General features: G+C 41.0%; 1 protein-coding gene across 2 annotated transcripts; it reads left to right on the top strand.

The window, feature by feature from the left end:
• Positions 1-3,466: 3,466 nt before the first annotated feature.
• Positions 3,467-22,013, top strand: NUDT4 (nudix hydrolase 4). Of its 2 annotated transcripts, none has more exons than XM_037146153.2 (5): positions 3,467-3,948; positions 13,751-13,861; positions 15,151-15,195; positions 18,637-18,724; positions 19,213-22,013. In XM_037146153.2, the coding sequence occupies exons 1-5, from the start codon at positions 3,850-3,852 to the stop codon at positions 19,413-19,415; spliced, it is 546 nt and encodes a 181-aa protein (XP_037002048.1). In that variant the 5' UTR covers positions 3,467-3,849; the 3' UTR covers positions 19,416-22,013. The 2 variants fall into 2 exon arrangements, with proteins under 2 accessions (XP_037002048.1, XP_037002057.1); XM_037146162.2 differs by having other exon boundaries at positions 18,640-18,724.
• The last annotated feature ends 62 nt before the right edge of the window (positions 22,014-22,075 follow it).

Below are 22,075 nucleotides of genomic sequence, written 5' to 3' on the forward strand. Positions count from 1 at the left end.
CAAACAATAATGTATATACATACATACAATACCAGTTGTCATGTAACTGAAGAAGCAGGAGGAGGTCACAGTAACACAGTGCAGGAGTTAAGAATGTGGGTTGCAAAAAGAGAAGGAACACTGTCCTGTTTCTTTGCATGACAATTAATAGTAGTTGCCTCCTAGGCCTGCTGTGGGATCATTCAAATATATCATGAAAAGCACCCAGCACTTGCTAACAGTAAAGATTAGCTGTTTCTATCATTAGAAAGACAAAAGAAGACATTTGTCCTTACTAGCTTTACCATGAGAGAAGGAACTTCCTTCATGGTAACGTGTCAGTCACAAAAGAAGGCAGCAAACTCCGTGGGCCTGTGCCTATCCGGCTGCCTCCTATATACTCTGTTACATTGTTAAAAGGACTCTGGGGAAAGAAGTACCCTGCATGGGCAATGTTAAACTGTTTCCCTCCCCGAGGTTCCAAATATTTGAAAATAGTACAAGAAACCACTCTGTGTATATTAAATTCTAGGTAAGACAATACTGTGGTAAGTGAACTAAACTGAGATTAACCTGAAATTGGACTCTGATCCCCAAGGGAACAGGCCGGTGTAACCCAGTCCTTACCTGCCCTGCAGAGAAAAAACAAGTTTGCATCTATGTCTATCTCAACTGTGATCTGGCTGGATATGATCTAAGCTTTGAATGGTGCCTGGGCACATTTCTGATGCATAATATGTGCTTGACAATACTAAGTAGGAGCTTTGGGTTGGGTGTATACCCTGATACTAAGGAACTGACACATGAAAATGAAGACCTAGCTTTTATAATTCAGCCTTTCTCTATTTTCTCATTTTGGTCACAAGTTTCCTTTTCTGTTGGGTCCCTCTCAAATAAATGCAAAAATCTAACAAATTAGTTAATTAACAAAAAAGTGGCAGGGGGAAGTGGTTCTTCATAGCATCAGAGCATTCTTCAGTTTAAATCATTTGTTACAGAATCCCTTTTAAAGTAAGACCTCTTTCCTCAGTGTGAAAATTTATAACCCTCCCCAAGCACCTGATCCTATTTCTCCTCTCTCTACTCCTTGAGGAAAAAGGAGAGTTCTCCAATTAAATTTTCCTTAAAATTTTTTTGTATTTGTTGACTTTTTAGATAGAGAAAGGGAGAGAGAGAGACAGAGATAGGGATAGATAGATAGAGAGAAAGAGACAGAGACAGAGACATCGATTTATTGTTCCACTTATTTATGCATTCATTGGTTGCTTATATGTGCCCTGCCAGGGGATGGAACCCATAACCTCGGCATCGCAGGGATGATGCTCCAACCAACTGAGCTACTCACTAAGGGCTCTAATGAAAATTTTCTTGTTAATAGCATCTTATATTCCTTTAAATGTTTTATCCTTGTAAAGCACTTCCAGACCCACTATGCTCTTGTACTAGAAGGTATAAATCATACACCTATTTGAAAGGTAAGAAAAGCTATGTGTAGTAAATTGGTACATGCAGAACCTGAACTCAGGATCTTTTCGGTCACATCCAGTGCTCTTGAACCAGAAGCAAATGACCCAATATTCATGTTCACTGGCGTTGTGCTATTGCTCTTTCTCCCCTCGTAGAGCTGGTCCCAAGCATCTTCCTCTTTCCTCCTTGATTAATTCTGATTCCTGCCTCACCTCATATAATTACTAAATGGGAAAGACTTGAGTGAATCAATATTCAATCAACTTGAATGTCAACCAGACATTCAATATTTATTAAATGTCAACCAGACATTCAATATTTATTGAATGTCAACCAGAAGCCAGACTTTGAAGAGTTTTAAGGAGAAACTTAATATTCTCTGTCACTTAAAAATGCTATGGTGAGATTGGAATCAATTATCTAAAAAGAGTATGTGCCTATTAGCCATGCTGGAGTCCCATACAGGGACAGATGTGTTCTGTCCCTGTTTGTAAACCTGGAAATAAACTTCAGTAGGCTCTGGTGTTAAGCAACTGAGTTAGTGCAGTAGTCCTGAACTTAGAGAAGGTCAGAGCCTAGAACAGGAATACAGACCAAGGCACTGCCCTGAGCTCGCCCAGAGCCTCCAGATTCTGAATGGTCAGGCTTCACACCCCTTTGGGCCAGAGATAGACCTCAGTTCTCCCCACCATCTGCTGACTTTTTCTTTTGTTTTTACAAACTCCCCTTGCTCTCTCCACCACTGGACATTGCATTAAGTCCCAATCCCCTCAGCCTTGTAAATGCACCAGGCTCTTCTTCATCTACTTAGCTCCTCCTTCTCCTTCAGCCCATCACCTACCACCAGCCTGCCTCAGGAAGCCTTTTCTGACATGCAGATCTGGTCACACACCCCTATGAAACCCTCTACCACTTTCAGCCTTATCATATTTTGTATTTTTATGTGCACTTGTATGATTGTTTAATATTTGACTCTCTGCTCTCAGGTGCCTAAGATCCTAGGAGGGTTGGGGCTGGTTTTAAAAGTCAGTGCCTGGCACACAGTAGGCCTTCCAGGAATGAAAAATAAACATTCAGACATGCCTGGATGCCTAGACCTAAACAGCCTGGACCTCTGAGGAAAAGGCAGAATGGAGTGGATTTGCTTCATTAATACCAGGCCTCTTGGCTCCTTAGCCCTGTGTGACACTCTGAAGTCTAAAGATTGTTTGTCCCAAGCCCCTGAGAGACTTTAAGCTCTCAAAGAGCAGACACCCCACTATATTGAGTGTTGTGACCCCAGAACCTAGCTGTGCCTTTTACTTAGCATACAACACACACACACACACACATATCTCTTAGTAAGTATTAGCCATTGCCAGCATTAAAGAATACATTCTGGAGGGTGGTACAAAGGGGGAGAGGTTATTTGAAGAAATGTTCGAGGTTGAGCTGACTCTTGAAAGAATACGAACATACTCTTCACTCACATATGTTTTTAAATGGGGGGTAGGGGGGGTAATTTTCCTTCTCCCTTTCTTCTGGAAAACAAATAAAAACAATCAAACCTCTTAACCAACGTCTTCACTTTTCTAGGCTTTCACTCTCTTATCTTCCCTCACTTCCCAGGAGAATCCCTGACGCGCCTACGGTCCCTGCGGAGGCTGCAATCACTGCGATGCCGCCTGACATTTCCTGGTTAGCGTGCAACTTTGTTGATCATGCATGTAGTTGGAACCTCTCTCATGGAGATGGTATTTAAGGTCCTCACGGTGAGAGTCGCAGGATTCATAAACAAGGAGAAACGAGTCTTTGCTTCTTCCCGTTCACCGACATTTTTAGCGGGCAATGCCATCTCGCGATTGGCTGGAGTAGGGTGCGACCGGAGCCACCCAGCGGCCTCGGTCCCGACCCCGCCTCCCTTCGCAACCGTTCTGTCACGCAGGCGCGTTGGCGCGCGCAGGGCTGAGGGCGCGGGGGCGGAGCGTGCTCGGACTTCCTTAAATAGGGGTGGAGGGGGCGGTGCTGCTAACCAGTCGGTGCCGGTCGCGGCAAGTGAGCGTTCGGTACTGCTACTTCCAGTGGTGTTGGTTGTGGCGGCAGTGGCAGCGGCACAGGCAGCAACGACAGGAGGTAGCCGAGGTAGCCCAGGCGAGCGGGCGGCGGGCTCCATGGAGTGCGGTGGACGTCGGAGCAGAGGCGGCGCTTCCTCCCCGACACACGGGCTTCAGTGATCCGCGCTCGCGCCCTGCCTCGCGTCGGAGCGGCAGCCGTCTCCGTGACTGACCGGCTCCTCCCTGCGCCGCCGCCTAGCTTCCCGACACCCTTGCGCCCAACTCGCCCTGGTCCCCACTCCCCGGCGGAGTGGCGGCCGCCGGGCCACCGCAGCGGCGTCTAGAGCATCAGCGGCCAGAGCCCGCCTCTATGATGAAGTTCAAGCCCAACCAGACGCGGACCTATGACCGCGAGGGCTTCAAGAAGCGGGCGGCGTGCCTGTGTTTCCGGAGCGAGCAGGAGGACGAGGTGAGAGAGGCCGGGGCGGTAGGGGTGCTCGCCCTAGCTCGTCTCTTTCTGCGCCCGACGCTCAGTCTGGTGGCTCAGCTGGGATGGATTAGCCCCCTCCCCTCACCTCCCTTTCGTGAGTCCTCCCTCTCTCCCTCCCTCCTTTCTTTCTCTTCGAAGAGACAAAGGGGCTCGCCCAGCCTAACGTCCTCCTACTGGGGCGTGTGGAGGACCTGAGGCCGAAACGCCTCTAGCACCTGGGAAGGCCCAGTGCCTTGTAGGTCGCTCCTAGCCATTCACCATGTTAACGTGCGACCTGAGTGTAAGCCAGATAAATCTTGAGCGCTAATGGAGGGAGTGGAAATGGCGTGAGTGTTGCAGTTCTAGTCTTTTTGCCTCTTCTATTTTCCTTCTATATTACAACAGTTCGCGGTTTCGTATTCAATCTAGGCTAATTTGTGAAATAGTCAAACAGTCCCCGTGCTTTAAAATAAAAACTCATTCGGTCGAGTTCTCTTAGTGCCACTTTTAAGCAGCTCGTTTAACTCACCAGCACTTGTCATAATTATACTTTTTGTTGCTTTTGGAGGGTGCGGGGGGGGGGGAATCTCTAAAGTTTTCTGACTGCAGAAAAAGGAGCAGTGAGAAGTGGGGAAATGCCAGAAGGGTGATGAGTAGAGGTGGACAAAGTTGCCATTTTCAGACAGCAATCTCTACCTCTTAGAATATTTATCAAAGCTTCTTTGCTGTGTTTGGTTAGACATCTGAAGAGGAGCTTTCTTGTTCTAAGAACAAGCAATCAATCTGTAATTTATCTGTCTGCATTGGGTTAATAGTGATTTCCCTTGAAAATTTCCCCTGGAGAGCAGTTTTTACATATTTTAGTTACATTTACTTAATTTGAAAATGGCTCTCACTGCTTTAAGTTTGCTCGGGGCCATAACAGACGATTGGTAGCCGAAGAAGATGTTTTAGCATTGCAACTTTAAAAATGATTAAACAGCAAAAAAAAAAAATCTGAGTTCTACTTTCATAACCATCTGTGTACAATACAATAAAATACCGGGCTAAAGCTGGAGACAGGAATTTAATGGCTTCCTTATTGCTGGGCCCTGTAGTTAGGATGAGTGTGACATGCGGTACACGCAGTTCTTAGCATGCTAACAAAATTCAAAGGGCTTCAAAATGGTGCTCTTCTAATTAATGTTTTGTCGTTATTTTAAAAGATATTTTTATTTATTTATTTTCTGAGAGAGGGGAAGGGAAGGAGAAAGTGGGAGAGAAACATCAATGTGTGGTTGGCTCTCACATGCCCCCAACTGGGGACCTGGCCTGCAACCCAGGCATGTGCCCTGACTGGCAATTGAACCAGCAACCCTTTGCTTCACAGGCCCGTGCTCAATCCACTGAGCTACACCAGCCAGGGCTGTCTTTATTTTTTGATAAGAAACCAAGCTTTTTTGTGATGAGCAGTGCTTAGTTGGGGGTGTTCATTTTGAAGGAATTTTCAGAATAAATTGGTCTGTGTAGAGGATGTGGGCCTGTTTTTAATTTTTCCAAAGTAACAAAGTCAACAAGCATTAAGTGCATCGTATGAAAAAATAAAAATAAAAAAAAGATTAGAAGGTCCTTGAGGGAAGGACATGAGGGCAAAGCAGTCTTTGAATATGTGTGTGTGGGTGTGGGGGTGTGGGTGTAAAATGGCCAGAAGCAATCAAGGATCTTGTCTGAATGCTCACTATTATGTAATCATATTCTTGGCAGTGCCCTACTGCCTAAAGACGTTTAAGTTCTATTTAATCCTGTTATTGCTGGTTTACAGGTGAGGAAACAGTTGCAGAGCAAAAGTACTAATATAATGACGTGATTAATAAGTGGTAGTCTCGGATATCTGGTCCGTGCGCCTGGTGCTGGGCTCTTGGCACAGGGACCAGCCCATAGCAATTGGGTGCACACTATTTGCTGAATGAGGGAGATTTTGTGAGGCTGAGCTTGGAGGCCTTTCTGAAAGTAGTGACTTTGAAGTCGTGCCATAATGTGAACTTGGAATTCAGGCTTTGTAAAACACAAGGTCCCAAGGGAAAATATGGGAAATGGGAGGAAATTGAAATGATCTGTGTTGTGTGAATGGTAAAGCAAAGTCTGAGAATTTCAGAAGTTGCTTTAGCAAGATAAATGAGTTCTTGTGCTGGAAAGTTATTTCTACTGTAATAAATGCAAAGTTACTAGCCTCTAGTTGAGTCAGGAGACTAGTGCCATTAGATGAAGTAAGGAGCAAGATTTGAAGAATTTCTTAGATAAATTCATTATATAAAAACTGTAAATCTGGTAACTTCTGGGTTGAAAAACTCAGTAACTCTGTTAGAGAATATGCTCTGAGGGAAGACTGAATTCTCTGCAGTGTATAGCCATTTAATGTCTGGGTTACCACTTCAGAATCATCTTCATTTCTGTATTTGTGTATAATTGGGGGGCTCCTTCTGTTTCATGATAATTAGAGAATGAACCTTATTAGTTAGCTTTCCTGGACATCTTGGTTTTTTGCCATGAATTTTTCCCATTCTGTTGAAATTACATTGCCAGCTTTCCAAGGATAGGATATAAACCAGCCTGAACCTACTACCTCTCTTTAGCTAATGAGTGAGATTTCATTCCCCTGTGTACTGAGTTTAGCATACCTAGATCCTGGTTGGGAGATTGAAACATGCTTTATTTTATTTATTTATTTTTAGAGAGAGGGAAGGGAGGGAGAAAGGGAGAAACATCGGTGTATGGTTGCCTCTTATGTGCCCCCTACTGGGGACCTAGTCTGAAACCCAGGCATGTACCTTGGCTGGGAATCGAACTGGTGACCCTTTGGTTCACAGGCTGGTGCTTAATCCACTGAGCCACACCAGCCAGGTCTGTATGCTTTATTTTAGGATGAAATGTTTATAGAATATAAATTAAAATAAGATAGTAATTACTGTTTGGCCCCAAAATGCTCTGCAGTGCAGTGATACGACTATTCCTGTACTGAAGTTGTTCTCAGTAGCCCTTAAAAGGTTGTTCTAACAAGAAGTTTGTATTCTTTTGGGATGATTTTTATGTATTTTTCCATTTTATCTTTTTCTGCTCTGTGAGCTAAGTAATAAACATTACCATTTGAATAGTAAGAAATTGGGCAGCAGAAGTAATGTAATCAAGGTCACAGAAGCTGGCAGATCATTTTGAGCCCAGGTTTTTTATTTCTAAATCTATGTTCATTTGATCATCATCTCTTCAGCTACTTACTTCTGTGTGGGACCACCCTAGATTTTGGCATTGGGGGTTCTAGACAAGCACACACATACTGCCCCACAGAGCAGCTGGGATACTGTGCTTGTGCAATGAAAGAGGGCATGCATTCACAAAATGTAACCAAAAATGGATTCCTTTGAATATATTTGCATGTTTTATATTTTTAACAGGGATGCAAAGATTTAAAAGTGTCAGCTCCTAAAGAACATATTCTGTAGCAGGAAGTTAGATAAATGACTGATAAAAAGGGATAAAAGTAAGGTGAAAGTGCAACCGGGTGCTCCAGGGGTAAGAGTTAGTGAGTTATTTGGAGTTGGTTTTCAGTGAGTAGGAAAGGAAGGAGCTGCAAAGCATCACAGGATTTGGCTGTTGCTGTGGTCTGGCTGGGCTGCAGCTTAGGACAGCATGGGACAAATAATAGTTGAAAATAGAGCTTCTTAAATATGAGCCCTAAGAATTGCTAGGCAAGAAAAAGGAACTTACAGTTTTAAACAAGTAACATTTAGATTTTAGATATATTCAGGTTTGAGAATGATCTGGCAGCAAAATAGTATACAGTGCTAAAGGGAGAAACAAATGACTTGATCCTGGGTGAGATCCAGGCACAGTTGGAGTGAGAAACATTGACAAATGTTTCTCAACAGTCTTAAAAACTGACTTTTTTTTTTTTCTTTTAAAGAAAAAGCAGCTTATTGTTCAGAGGAGCATACAGTATGTTTCCCTCGGCCATGGCTGTGGTGGGTGACCCACAGAAGGGGAAGGAGGTTCACCCTGCACCCAGAGCTGACTTCCATTTTGACTTAAACTCCCTGAACCAGTGGCCCTGTTCTACAGGATCCCCAATCTATATCCACGAAGTATCTGAGTTCTGTGAATTCATGCACTGAAACTAAGGTTTGGTGGGAAAAGCAGTCTCAAAACTTACAGAACTCCAAAACCAGAGTTCTAATAAACAAAAACAAGTATAACAAGAAATATTAGTGCAATTAAATCTCTACTAGCATTTTTATGCATAGAATAATCAGGTGGTCCACCTTTTTTAGAAATATATTCTGGGGCTTGTATTTCCTCTAAGTCTTTGAAGATGCTTGCTTCAAATGGAGACCACTTTCGTCAAAATGAAGTAAATATCCACAGGCAGGCTTTTCTAAATACAGGGAGATGTCACCAACCTCTACATTCATGCCTTTACCTCCCAGACCACTCAAGTAGGCACTTCCTTCAAGGGAAGGCACTTCTGTAGAATTTGCATCTGCTTTTATTTTCCTTAGGATATGGGTATATCACCAAGGCTTAATAATAACAGTAGATGGCTGGTTAGTAGATAAAATAACCATTGTTGTAACCTGTGATCTTTTAAAACGTCTGTATGCATAGTGGGTGTTTCTGACATACCGCTGGCCTAATTTTGGCTAAATGCCTATGAAATAGCTAACCTATGGCAGAGGTAGTTGCACCATTCATGTAATCCTAGTTCATGATAATGGGGGATGAAAGAACAAGCACATGCCAGAAGAGCTTCAAAATAGCTACAACTCACAAAACAAAACTCTTCCTTCTTACATTTAGGGATCACTTCCAGAGTTCTCTAGAGACCTTTGTTTTTCCTGGGAAAGCAGTGTTAATCTGTAGTGGCTGGTTGTTCCCAGAGGCAAGGCTTGGCCAAGGGCAATTTTAAGGGTAACAAGTGAAACACAAAGGGCAGTTTGGGGCCACTTGCTGTAGGGGACTAACTATCCCCATGTACCTCCAGTCTCTGAAGGCATAACTGCATTGCATAGAATCTGAACAGCATTTTTAGTTTACCTGCACTCACAGTTCCCCAGTGAGAAGGATTTCTTGGGCAACGTAGAGTATAAAATCTGTAATATAGATCATTTCAGTTCACAGACTCAAGGCTGTTTCCAAGTTGACCACTATCACTACTTAAAAGGAGAAATACTTCTGTTCCAAATGTTTAACACATTAGTGTCTAAGAAAAAGACAAGGTTGAGAAATGACTTTTCAACAATGCCAGGTATGTGGTGTTTTATTCTGATAATCATCCAGTACAGGCGAAGAGAGGTACGGTCTGGTAGTGTAGTAAGAGGAATGCTTATATGAAGGTGGTCAGGTTGGATCAGAGAAGTGTCTTCATTTTTCACCGCTCTTAACAGCATTGGCTTGGGTTTTGGGTATGATTCAAGTCTAATTCTGCAGTCTGGTTGGTTACTGGCCTCCTTTATACAAATCTTTTCTTTGGTCTCAGCTCTGGCTTATCTGGAACATTGAATGCCTACTTCCATCTCTGCTCTCTTGTCACTAAAGTGACAGACTATCATGTTGGATGTAGGAGGTCTGTCTGGAAAAAGTCCAGACATTGTTAATATAACAAGAGTAGTGTGCAACATTGATGTAACCTGGCAGCCAAGGAGAATGGACGGGAATGCATGTGCTTGAACAGTAATGACTTTACTGTACCTAGTCAGTGGGGGCAGTAGATATTATTGAGTGAGCATGTGTACTTTGTGGACTTCACATTCAGAATGACTTGAACAAGTAGAGCAATGAATCTGCATCAGATTTTGTGTTAAGCTTGAACATTGTTCTGCTGAAATGATTCTGATGATTCAGAAGTCCGAAGCTATGGGCACCTGGTGATTGGCAGCTTCATCATGACAATGCGTCCGCTCCTGCAGCACGTCTCGTGCAGAGTTTTTTTGGCAAAACAGCAAATCACCCAGGTGACTCAGCCCCCTATAGCCCAGAGTTGGTGCTCGGTGACTTCTGGCTTTTCGAAAAACTAAAATTACCTTTGAAAGGGAAGAGATTTCAGATCGGCGATAAGATCCAAGAAAATAAGCCAGGGGCGGGTGATGGCGATTAGGAGAACTGTGTGAGGTCCCAAGGTGCCCATTTTGAAGGGGACTGAGATGTCATTGTCCTATGTACAATGTTTCTTGTATCTTCAACGAATATCTCTTTTTCTTATTATGTGTCTGGATACTTCTGAACAGACCTTATGCGAAATCTAATATATTCAGAAAGGTAGTTGAAAAGGAATTTAAAACCTATGAAAAGACTATGTGGTTTCTGTTAGCAGTTGGTGTATCTTTACTGAATAAACTTATAGCCTATCTTTGTCACTTCAGTAATGCCATTTTCAAAGCATTAGTTAGTGTGCTAAAGTTATATTATAGACCTTAGTAGATTTGGGATGTCCTAGAAATGTTTAGATGGTTTTACAGAAGAGACTGTTGAATAATAATGCTTTGGAACGTGATTCTGTAGCTTTAGATTCTTCCGGTGTGCTGGAGGGGTTTTAATTGTTCTTGTCTCTTCTTATGCTACTAATATTCATTTCTTCTGCCCTGGCAGACCCATGCCATAGTTCTATATAGTCTATGAAGTATAGCCCTTGGTTCTTCCTCTTTCAGTACCTCACTTCCCTTGCCTTCCACCTCACACACAGATGTGGCCTTGACCTCATTTGAACTCCAGATTAAGTACTGAAGATGACAAGTACTTAATGAAGCATTCTGGTTTTCAAATTGGTACCCATCGCCAAAATCTTCTTATCATATCTCTTAAGCTAGTAATTCAGACATTGATCATTCTGTACACAGGTATTAATCACTCATTTAAATTGATCATTGTTTGGAAAAATGCATTTCAAGTTAATGGTTTGATCCAATTTAATCATTTTTGGAATGTCAGTGCACAGTAAGTTCTTGGTTTCAGCTAAATAATTTGTCCAAAACTTATATAGATCTGTGTTTGGGGGCTTGCTAAATAGTAATTTATGAAGGGAGATGTTGAACCATGTGGGAGGTTCCATGTGTCTGACTTTGGAAGAAGTCAATGAAGTCCTATAGATAAAGATTTGGTATTAAATTGGAAGCTACAGTGTTTGGAAAAGCAGGTGCAGACTATACCTGCACCTCAACATTATTAATGTTGGTTTTTCAACATTATTAATCTTACTGTAATTTAGCTCTTATCTTGGACAAATGGGATATGACAGTCATCAACCTAGATACATGACACTGAGTTTTATTTTTTCAGGACTCAAACATTAGGAATATCTGTGGTTTTGAAACTGCCTATTTAGTAAGTGAAGATGTACTTCCCAGTGGCTAGCCATTGTGGAGGTAATCAAGAAAGTTGCTTACAGAGCACTGAAGTGTGTAGTAGGTGTTTCATCCAGGCAGTAGAAACCAGTTTATCCCTAACCCACACCTATGACCAGGAAAACAGGACTCCAACTCTTCAGTCAGGACCAGTAGTTACCATTTACTTTTCCCTTGTTGCTCATGTATCTTAAACATTTTTAACTTAAAAAACTTCCATTTATTCGCCAGTCTTGATATAGGGCTGAAGCCTTTGAATGCCGTAGATTCTTGGCTAGATTTGCTTATTCTGGCTCTTTAGTTTCCAATTTTAATATGTAAGCCCTGTTTGCAAATACTTAAAGCTTAAGTTTAAGACCTTACATTTTATTTCACGAAAATTGTTGTGTTTGGACTTGGTGGTACCCTCAACATTAGCCATTAGTACTTTAGCTAGGGCTTTGTCACCATTGTGTTAATTTATAGTACTTCTCCTAGATTTACCACTGTTCTGCCAGTTACTGAAGGAACGATGCCAGTGGGAGCAAGAGTCCTGTCCAGATCGAGAATGAGAGAACTAATAATGTTCGACCCCTTGAGCACTGCTCTGCCATGCTCTGGTGTGTCTGTAGGCAAAGGCATCTGCTTTTTTTTAAGTCGACATTATGTGCCTGAATTAACATATCTTCCACTTCAACACTTTAGAGGTTTTGGGAAAAGCTGGGAATTGCTGAACTACTATCGGCCTAGAACTTTACAGAAGGGTGGGGGGGGTTGGGTTTGTGGCTGCTTACTCAGGTAGAAGGTGGGTCCTGTGCTGGGGTCCTGTGCTGAGCTCCTCAGGCAGTTAGCGGGGAGCTGGGCAGATGGACCTGCGGCCTGGGTGTCAGAAAGTCAGGACCTGCTGTGGGTTTGCTCAGGTTTAGAGCAATTAGACTTTGCTCTAAATTGATGGGTTTATCTGGTGAGAACTGTTTATATTCAGTTGAGGGCAATATATATACTAAGATAATTTTACAATCATTTTTGTTAATATTGGTTAAAACATCTGTTATCTTTGTAAATGTCATTTGGTTATTTATCATAAACTTTTTAAAATTTGGGTGAATTTCAATCGAGCCTAGCCCACATATTTTCATTTATAAGGTAGATATGTAATAGTTTCAGTTACTATTAAAATAGCGAGCCTCTAGGATACTCTATGATAACAAGTTGGCTTTTTTTAAAGTGTTTGCACATTTCAAGCTTAATGTGTTTTTGGTGGTTGTTTTTGTTCTTGTTGTTTTTTTAGAGAGGAAGGGAGGGAAATAGGGAGAGAAATATCGATGGATGGTTGCCTCTCGTGTGTACCCTGCTGGGGGACTGGCCTGCAACCCAGGCATGTTCCCTGACTGGGAATTGAACCGCAATACTCTAGTTCGCAGGTCTGCACTCAATCCACTGAGCTACACCAGCCAGGGCCTTGAGCTTAATGCGTTTCTTGATTGGAGTGTACAGACTTTTCCTATAAGTGACCAGATAATATTTTAGGCTTTGTGGGCCATATAGTCTCTGTCACTACTATTCAACCCTAGTGGTAGCACAGAAACATTCCCAGACGATTGTAAAAAATGAATGAATATGACTAGACTCTCAAAGTTTTATTTATGAACACATTTATTTTATGAATAAAAATTATTTCATATTTATTTATGAAATTATAATTTTATATAATTTTAAAATATAAAGGCCATTTAGAACTCACAGACTGTACAAAAACAGGCAGTAGGCCATAGCTCGGCAACCCTTTGCAAGACCATAAGTTAAAGCTGCCTGGTATCAATATGGAGCAACACTTGCTAATTTACATAGGTTGGGGAAATGAAAGGTGCCTCTTTCCATCTAATCTTAAGTGTAAAGATAACAGGAATTCTCTATGCACCCAGCATTGGCTTTCCATGAATTTTCCTATTCCCTTCTCACAGCATCTGCTATCTTCTAAGTGTCCTTATGTTTTATAGGTGGAGGAACAGGGTGACTTGCCTATGGTTACATACCTTAAATTTGGACGAATGATGTGATCCTGTAACTAAGGAGCAATGGATCTGATCACCAACATTAGTGCATACAGTTTGGGGGCTAATAAGCTAATAAGCCTCTGCTTTTATACTCTATTAATATCTAAGAATGAGAGAGTTTTACTAATTGAATCTGGTCATTCAGGGGATTTAATTAGGTAAAAATTATTTAGTGATGAGATCATGTTATTGTTGAATTATTAATTCACAAAGACAATATTAACAAAGGCTGTGAACTGCCTCTTTTTTGTGGTATAATATGTACCCCCATTAACATTAATAAAATTTAAAAGTGGGTTAATGTAGAAGAGATTTACCATTTTGTGACGGATTGAGAGTGTTGTTCACATGGATGATGCTTCTGAGGCCGGCAGTACATGTTTACAGTGGGTCTTGCAGGTGCTGTTGGTGAGCAGCAGTCGGTACCCAGACCAGTGGATTGTCCCAGGAGGAGGAATGGAGCCTGAGGAGGAGCCTGGCGGTGCCGCTGTGAGGGAGGTGTATGAAGAGGTGAGGTGAACAGTAGTTTGTATTTTCTCTTCACACAGACTATATTTTGGTATTTCACAGGACACACAAATAAGGCATTTGTTACACTGAGGAGAAGGCAAGAAAACATGTCACATACGTGATTTTTTTGTTTTCCAATTTAACATTTTTAAGCACATGACTATAACTAGCATTTTGCTAAGCAGATATTTTTTCTACCTGATAAAATAGAGCTAAAATCAAGGTGGAAGTCCCCCAGAATTGTAGAACATGGAATTGCATAACAGACAATATGTCTGATCCGTGATCAATAGATCTGTAAAATGATGGCCTTGCCCAGAGCACGGTTAGTATCACACTGAGCCAGAACATAGACATTAATCATGTGCTGTGGTTCTTTTTCAAGTGGATAAGCAACAAATTACTGTTATTGGTTTTTTTTGTGTGTGTGGGTTTTTTTTGTTTTGGGGGGGGGTTTGTTTTTTTGTGGGTTTTTTTTGTTTTTTGTCTTTTGTTTTTTTTTCCAGAAAGTTTAGTAGTGTGGTGTGTACTCACATGCACAAAAGTGCATGTGGGATGCTTCTCTTCTTATACCCAACCATGCACAACTTGCTTGTGCTCACTGGCAAAACTGGATAGGTTAAGTACCCTAAATAGCTCCGGAACAGCAATTAGGTGTGAATGGGAAGCAGATGTTAAAGCTGTTATAGGGCCTTGTTGCGTAGTCGGGGAGGTTTGATAGAGATGGACCTTGAAAGATGAGTGGCTACACAGGGGCAGAACACATTTGAAATAGACAAAACAAGTATGTGCCAGTCTGTTCAGTTCACATTGTGGATTTGAATGGGGGACACCCTGAGGTTCTGATCATTCTTTTACTAGGTAAGCATAATGAAGACTGTAGTAGTAGAACAGTACCATATAGAAAGCGTTGTACCTCCTGAGGCATGTGGATGAAGGAAAATAGGGTACAGTATTTATTGTTCATAGAGAAAAGTCCATTTTCACTCATGAAATTTGTCCCAAATATGTAGAAATTTAATTTTTGGTCAATCCTTGCCATTTCTTATAAAATAAACGACAGTAAGTCTGATCACCAGGAAATTGTATGCAGGACAAATGAATTCATAGTTTGTAGCAAACCACAGGTGTGGTGAATCTTAGCACAGCCCTCGCCCTGCCCAAAAGTCACACAAGGCATGCTGAGGATGGGAGGGCCTATTGCCTTTAGATTCTAAAGTTGAAACTAGCCAGAAAGTAGTTTTGTTATGGAAAGCTGAAATGTTTGTATTTTGTCTTTTTTTCAATAGGCTGGAGTCAAAGGAAAATTAGGCAGACTCCTGGGCATATTTGAGGTGAGTTACAAAAGTAATCCTTGGTTTGCTAAGAAAATTAATTACTCCTTCTTAACCAGCCAGATGATTTGGCAGCAGCCTTAAACTAGACGTAGACATTCCTGTAAAACTGTCAGTAGGCTGGTCTTAAGAATCAGGAGGGACAGTCCTGGTTGAGCGTTGTCCTGCAAAGCAAAAGGCCGCCAATTCTCATAGGGCTGTGTGAGGACACAGAGCTTGTAGAATAGATGCTAAAAGCATGAATTCTCAACTGTAAAGTTCCTTATTACTGAATGCAGAATGGAATTTATGAGGAGGGAATTTTTCTTATTTTTAAGCATTTTTTACAGGAATTTAGAAGTAGTTCTGATGGTACAGTATTTGGTAAAATTGATTCTCAGAATACAATAATTGTTAAAAGTTCTTTGTTTTTTTAAGTAAAATTCTTAAGATACTATTAATACTTTCCCAGGATTCCGCACTTGCTTTACCCAGGTAAATAGCACCATCTCCTGGTTAAGCTGAAAGATATGCTGAGTAGCCACTGGTACAAATAGCACATTTATCAGTATGCTGACAAGGTTTTTGAAGAAAACTTCTCACATTATAAAAAAAAAAGCTTATGTAACACGAGAAGGTACTAGTATTAAATCCTTTATTATGTAGTATTCATAGAGGAGATTTTATTTAACTTAATAGAATTTGGAGAGGAAATGGTAATCAATGTAACTTTATCCTTTGAACATATAAGAGAAAATTAGAATTGCCCTATTCATTCACCCTGCTGATTTCAGTGCATTTGTGAACATTACAAAATAAAGGTATTGCTTGGCCAGGCATAGAGATAACGAATTCTTAAAAATAAGGAACAGTAATGTGAGAGATGTCTCTACTTTATCACTATTCTAATTTCTTCTCAAAGACATAATAACACTGTTGAAGTGAGTGGGTTAGTGGGGTCATTTGTGGTGGAAAACATTAAGACAGTTGTCTGCAGTCTTAGACTACAGACACAGCACGTAAGGCTATCTCGAGTTAAGATGGAGGTGAGCCCATTCGTCTTAAGACCAACTTCTGGACTTCCGCCAAGATGGAGGCATAGGTGGATGTGCCGTGCCTTCTCACACAACCAAGTTTAGAGACAACTAAATATTAGCAACAGAAAACACAGCCAGAACACAGAAAATTGAACTTTTCGGAAGTCTGTTAACAACAAATTCTTCAGCCTGGCCGGTAAGGGTCGAAACCAGCAGCTGGTGGAACGGGGTTGCACAGGAAAACTCGGTCAGACGGACTCAGTCACTCAGATTCCAGGCGCAGGGTTGGACCTAGTGAGCGACTGCGGGGAAACAGTGAGGGAGCAGGGCTGAGGGTTGACTGTGGTCGCGCATTGGTGCGCACGGATAGACAAGCGAGGGAGTGGGCGATTGGACCAGGACCCAGTGGGTCCCTGCGGCAAGCGGCAGGGAGGGCGCCACCATTTCCCCGCTCTGACCCCACCTCCACATACAGCGTCATAACCTAGCGACCTGGGAGCCGAAGGCTCCGCTCCTCACACTTAAAGGGCACGAACAGACCAAAACTGGCTCAAGCAAAGCTCCAGAGCCTATAAATCTAAGCGATGAAGAAATAGCAAACTCTCAGATGCACAGTTTAAAACACTGGTGATCAGGATCCTCACAGAACTGGTTGATTACAGCCACAAATTAGACAAATATATGAAGGCGAAACTAATTGAAATGAATGGAATTGCACAGGAAACCAATAGCAATGAAAAGGAAACTGGGACTCAAATCAGTGGAGTGGACCAGAAGAAAGCAAATAAAGGCCAAACAGAAAAGAGTCAAGAAGCAAGAATTCAAAGAAATGAGGAGAGTCTTAAGAACCTCCAGGACATCTTTAAACGTTCCAACATCCGAATTATAGGGGTACCAGAAGGGGGAAAGGCACAGCCATCAGTGGAAAACTTATTTGAACAAATAATAAAGGAGAATTTCCCCAATCCGGCAGAGGAAATAGACTTCCAGGAAATCCAGGAAGCTCAGAGAGTCCCAAAGAAGTTGGACCCAAGAAGGAAAACACCAAAGCACATCATAATTACATTAGCCAAGATTAAAATGAAGGAGAGAATCCTAGAAGCAGCAAGAGACAAGGGGACAGTCACCTACAAAGGAGTCCCCATCAGACTGTCAGCAGATTTCTCAAAAGAGACCTTACAGGCAAGAAGGGGCTGGAAAGAAGTATTCCAAGTCATGAAACCAAAGACCTACAACCAAGATTGATCTATCCAGCAAAACTTTCATTTAGAATGGAAGGACAGATAAAGTGCTTCTCAGATAAGATCAAATTCAAGGAGTTCATCATCACTAAGCCCTTGTTATATGAAATGTTAAAGGGACTTACCAAAGAAAAAAGTTAAAGAAACATGAACAGTGAAAGGACAACAAACTCACAGTTATTAACAACCACACCTAAAACAAAAGCAAACTAAAAGGACAGCTAGATCAGAAGTGGAAACATAGAAATGAAGATCTCAAGGAGGGTTAGCAACAGGGGAGTGGGAGGAGGAGAAGGGGGGAGAAGGTACAGAAAATAAGTAGCATAGACAGTAGATAGAAAATAGATAGGGGGCAAGAGTAGCATGGGAAATATAGAATCTAAAGAACTTGAGACACATGGACATAAACTAAAGGGGGAGTAATGGTGGGGACGAAGGGGGTAGGGTGGAGGGGAATGAAGGGGGGGAATAGAAGAACTTTAACAGCATAATCAATAAAGAAATTTTAAAAAAAAGACCAACTTCTGTGTAATTTTGAACCTGGGGGCAAGACTAGGTTGCAATTTTAATATGGGTAAAGTCAGGTTTGACTACAAGACTTAACAATAATGTTCCATGAATGGATTAACCCAAGTACTCTGAACCTTGGTTGTGTGTAGTTCATCTGAAAGCTTTCAGACAGTTAGACAATAACTGAACTGTCTCAAAAAAACATTCTTCCTGGGTGATGGAAGGGATGGCTGAGGTGGAGTGGAGGCTCTGCTCTGTGCACCTGTGAGGGGAGTGTTCTGAAGTAACTGGGAACTGCTCTGCAGGTCCTGAGGAAATCAGTTCTCTGTGGTGTTGAAAGGCTATCAGGACTAGCCCCAGGGAACAGGACTTTGGAAATGACAGGAGTGCAGTTCTTTTAATATAGATTCCATTCCAATCTTAAGATTTTCTTTATGACAGTTACTTATCTGATGGACAGAAATCGGAGTGCTAAATTAGGTTTAGTATTGGGAGCTGATTTTAACATTTTAAGTATTTTGTCTTACGTAAACTCATTTTTCAGCCGGATTATACAACTGAGTATATTTGCCTATGCTGGCAAGTAGCATTGTGTCACAACTGAATTTTTCCCCTCAAAAATATGTACACAACTAGCTCCTGTAGATTAAAATGCTTTCTTTTTTGTATTCAAGCAGAACCAAGACCGAAAGCACAGAACATACGTTTATGTTCTTACTGTCACTGAAATATTAGAAGATTGGGAAGATTCTGTTAATATAGGTAAGTTTCCTTTTCTTTTGCTGTCTCAATCTCTTCATTCAAATAGTGCACACTTGTAACGAATTTGTGTCTTAAATTAGTGTTTACCTTCCTTTTAGAGAAGGGAAGGTCAAGGTATACATTCACATTTGAATTATTTTATTTTAAATATTTTATTTATTTCTCTTTAGAGGGGAAAGGAAGGAGAGAGGGAGAGAAATATCAATGTATGGTTGCCTCTCATGAGTCCCCTGCTGGGAACTGGCCTGCAACCCAGGCATGTGCCTCGACTGGGAATCGAACTGCGATACTTTGGTTCACAGGCCCGCACTCAATCCACTGAGCTATACCAGCCAGGGCCACATTTGAATTATTTTAAAATTCAACATTATTGTTGTCTGTGCCATTCCAAAAAATGGTCATTATTTGTGAGGGAAGAGTGTGAGGGTATGGCTTACTTTTTATACTGATTTTATTGTATGGTGACCAATGTCATTCCTATTTTCTAGGAAGGAAAAGAGAGTGGTTCAAAGTAGAAGATGCCATTAAAGTTCTCCAGTGTCATAAGCCTGTACACGCCGAGTATCTGGAGAAACTGAAGCTGGGCTGTTCTCCGTCCAATGGAAATCCCACCGTCCCTCCTCTTCCAGATAACAACACCTTGTTCGTAACTGCTGCACAGACCTCTGGCTTGCCGTCCAGCATCAGATAGAAAGGAAGGCCCTCTCCCACCATGTGCAGTCTCACAAGGGAGAGGCTTCTTTATTTTCTTGGCAAACATCTGAATGACGCTTGCAAACTGTCTGAATTTGCCATGCAAGGTTTTCAAACAATTTGCATGTTTTTCAGATGCTTTCAAATCTTTTTTTAATAGTGTAAAATATTTTAATAAGCCAAAGCCATGTGGAATTTTTTTTTAGATGCCTTAACTGTGCCCCCGACCCCACCTCACCTTCCCATTATTTTGGTTGTCATTTTTTCTGTTTTTCATCCATTTGGTGTCGGTCTGTGGTTTCTGTGAGATCACCTTACTTGTGAGTGTGTTTGCCTACCACCAAATTCTTTTCTCATTCCCAGCATTAATGTAGGCAACAAGTCCATCTGTTGTGGGGATTTACCAAAATCATTCTCAGTATTAAAGAAATCTATCCACCTGAACTTGTTTCATAGGATCACAATTTTATTTCACAAACTCTGTATCTGGACTATTTCTGTATGGCCCAGTAACTGTTTTGACAAAGGGCCTAATTTGCTATTTTCAAGAATTTGTTACTCATTCATCTCCGTTTTCACAACTGGTGTTATATCGCTAGCATAAGTCCCCTGTTCCTCAATAGCCCTTTAACACAAAATTTTGATTGAGTCAAGGTGGCGATTTTTAGGGAGGTATTATAAATAAAATGCATGTAGCAAATACAGCATCTTGTGAAATCTGGTTTCATGGAATTTGAGATAGCACACCTGTTGCCAATTCCTTTTATCCATAATCTCTCTTTATATGGAATACCTGAGGACCAAATTTTCCTCAATGTAAATTGCTTTTCAAAACTATATTTTCAATTTTTGAATTTAGTGACAGGCACCTCATCAGTTAAACTTACCGGTTACCAATGGCCGCACCTAGGTTCGGAGCCTGTGGCCTCAGAACGCCAGTCAGTGATGACTGTGTCGCAGTTCAAATGGCCTTCCTGCTGTTCAGCTGGTACAGACTTAGATTGTTAGGGCACCTTTAGAACCTGTCATCTCTTACAGATTGTTAAAGGGTACTATTTATCATATAGTAACTTGGGCACTGGAATATACCTGAACTAAGAATTATTTTTGTCATATACTTGTCTTTATACATAATAAAATCAAGAATCCTATCTAAAATACGTAGGTACCTTGTCTGAAACTCCCATGCTCTCCCAGACAAACCAGAAATGAGATGAGCAGAAAAATTTTTGAGTAAGATGTGGGTGGGGGAGAAGGGCAAGGTCATTCTGTATGTAGACATTAACTTTTGTAAATATTGTGACTGGTGAACATAAAGTAGAAAGTAAGTGTAGTTATACATTCGTTCTACAAATTGTTAACCTTAAAATGTATAATTGCTGCTAAAAATAGAGTGCTGTTACACTTAAATTTGGTGCCACTTTCAAAAATGATATCTTGTGCCATAAGTGCAGCTGAACTAGATATGAACATTAGCTCACAAATTAATGCTGTTAAAGGAATGAGCAATTTAACCAGTGACATTTCATTATAAATTATGTGGTGTGATCAAACATGATCATCCAGGATGTTGTTTTTTATATTTTTCTTTGTATAGAGGTTATGTATTTAGGGTGTTTTTTAAAAAACATTTTAAATCCCACAGATTGACACTTTCTATCAATCTTAAATGGACTAAAGTTTTTGGTCTCAGTGATCTCTGGAATTTCTTTAAATTACATACTTAACAAAGCAGAGAAACTGGATTGTTTCTGTATATAGGACTGTGTCCACCTGAAATGCTGTCACAAGTACTTGGGGGGGAATGGTATCTTGTACATGATATTCTTAGAGTTAACAATGCATGTACCTGTTTTATAAACTCTTAGACTATGTATTTGATCTGTAAAATATGTACAGTATTAATGTCAGCCACCTCTTAAAAGTGAGCCTATAAATATTGCTGTATAATTTCCTTTGGTCAGAAACATTTGGATGAAGTAGTGCCACTCAAGTCGGGATTTCTTCAGTGCCAGTTAGCAAACCGTCTTCAGTCTATGCAATGAGCAGAAATTTGTGTAATGCAACAGGATATTTACAGTCGTTACAGTTTAAATCTCAAACAGGGTGTTCTTCACTATTCTTCCGAAATCCAGTCTAGCAAAATTAGAGGAAGGGCCCTAAGGGTTTATTTCTGTTCAAAGAGTAAGCCCACATTTTCAGGCTCAACAGTTGAATCTACTACAAATAACAAAAAGTGTCTACTATCTCAACCCTCCAAAGATTAGTGTTGGGACCGTCATTTGTGCTCTCTGTGGGGTAGCTGGATAAAGTTGGACAGATAAAATTGCAGTCCCATTGACTTGCAGACACCAAGTAGCAGCTGTTCTGCATGTTGTTGGGTTTTTGGTTTTTGTAAACACATGAAATTTTCCAACCAGACATGTCATTGAGTTAGTTCTTCAGTGTTAATTTGACAGTTGTATAAAGCAGCAAAACTGAAGGGGCTGGTGATTGTTGTATACACTTTGAATTGCTTTGCATGGTCTCATTTGAGATTATTGGTGTAAGACTTTTTTTTACATTTGGAAACACAAATAAAAATGGAAATAAATGATTTTTTCTTTTTCTTAAACATAAGACCATCTCCAAGTAAAAACTTGTCTGGCATTCCACAGT

Source organism: Artibeus jamaicensis, unplaced genomic scaffold, assembly GCF_021234435.1.
Source record: "Artibeus jamaicensis isolate MK-2021 breed Jamaican fruit bat unplaced genomic scaffold, CSHL_Jam_final contig_1028, whole genome shotgun sequence".
Lineage (NCBI taxonomy): Eukaryota > Metazoa > Chordata > Mammalia > Chiroptera > Phyllostomidae > Artibeus > Artibeus jamaicensis.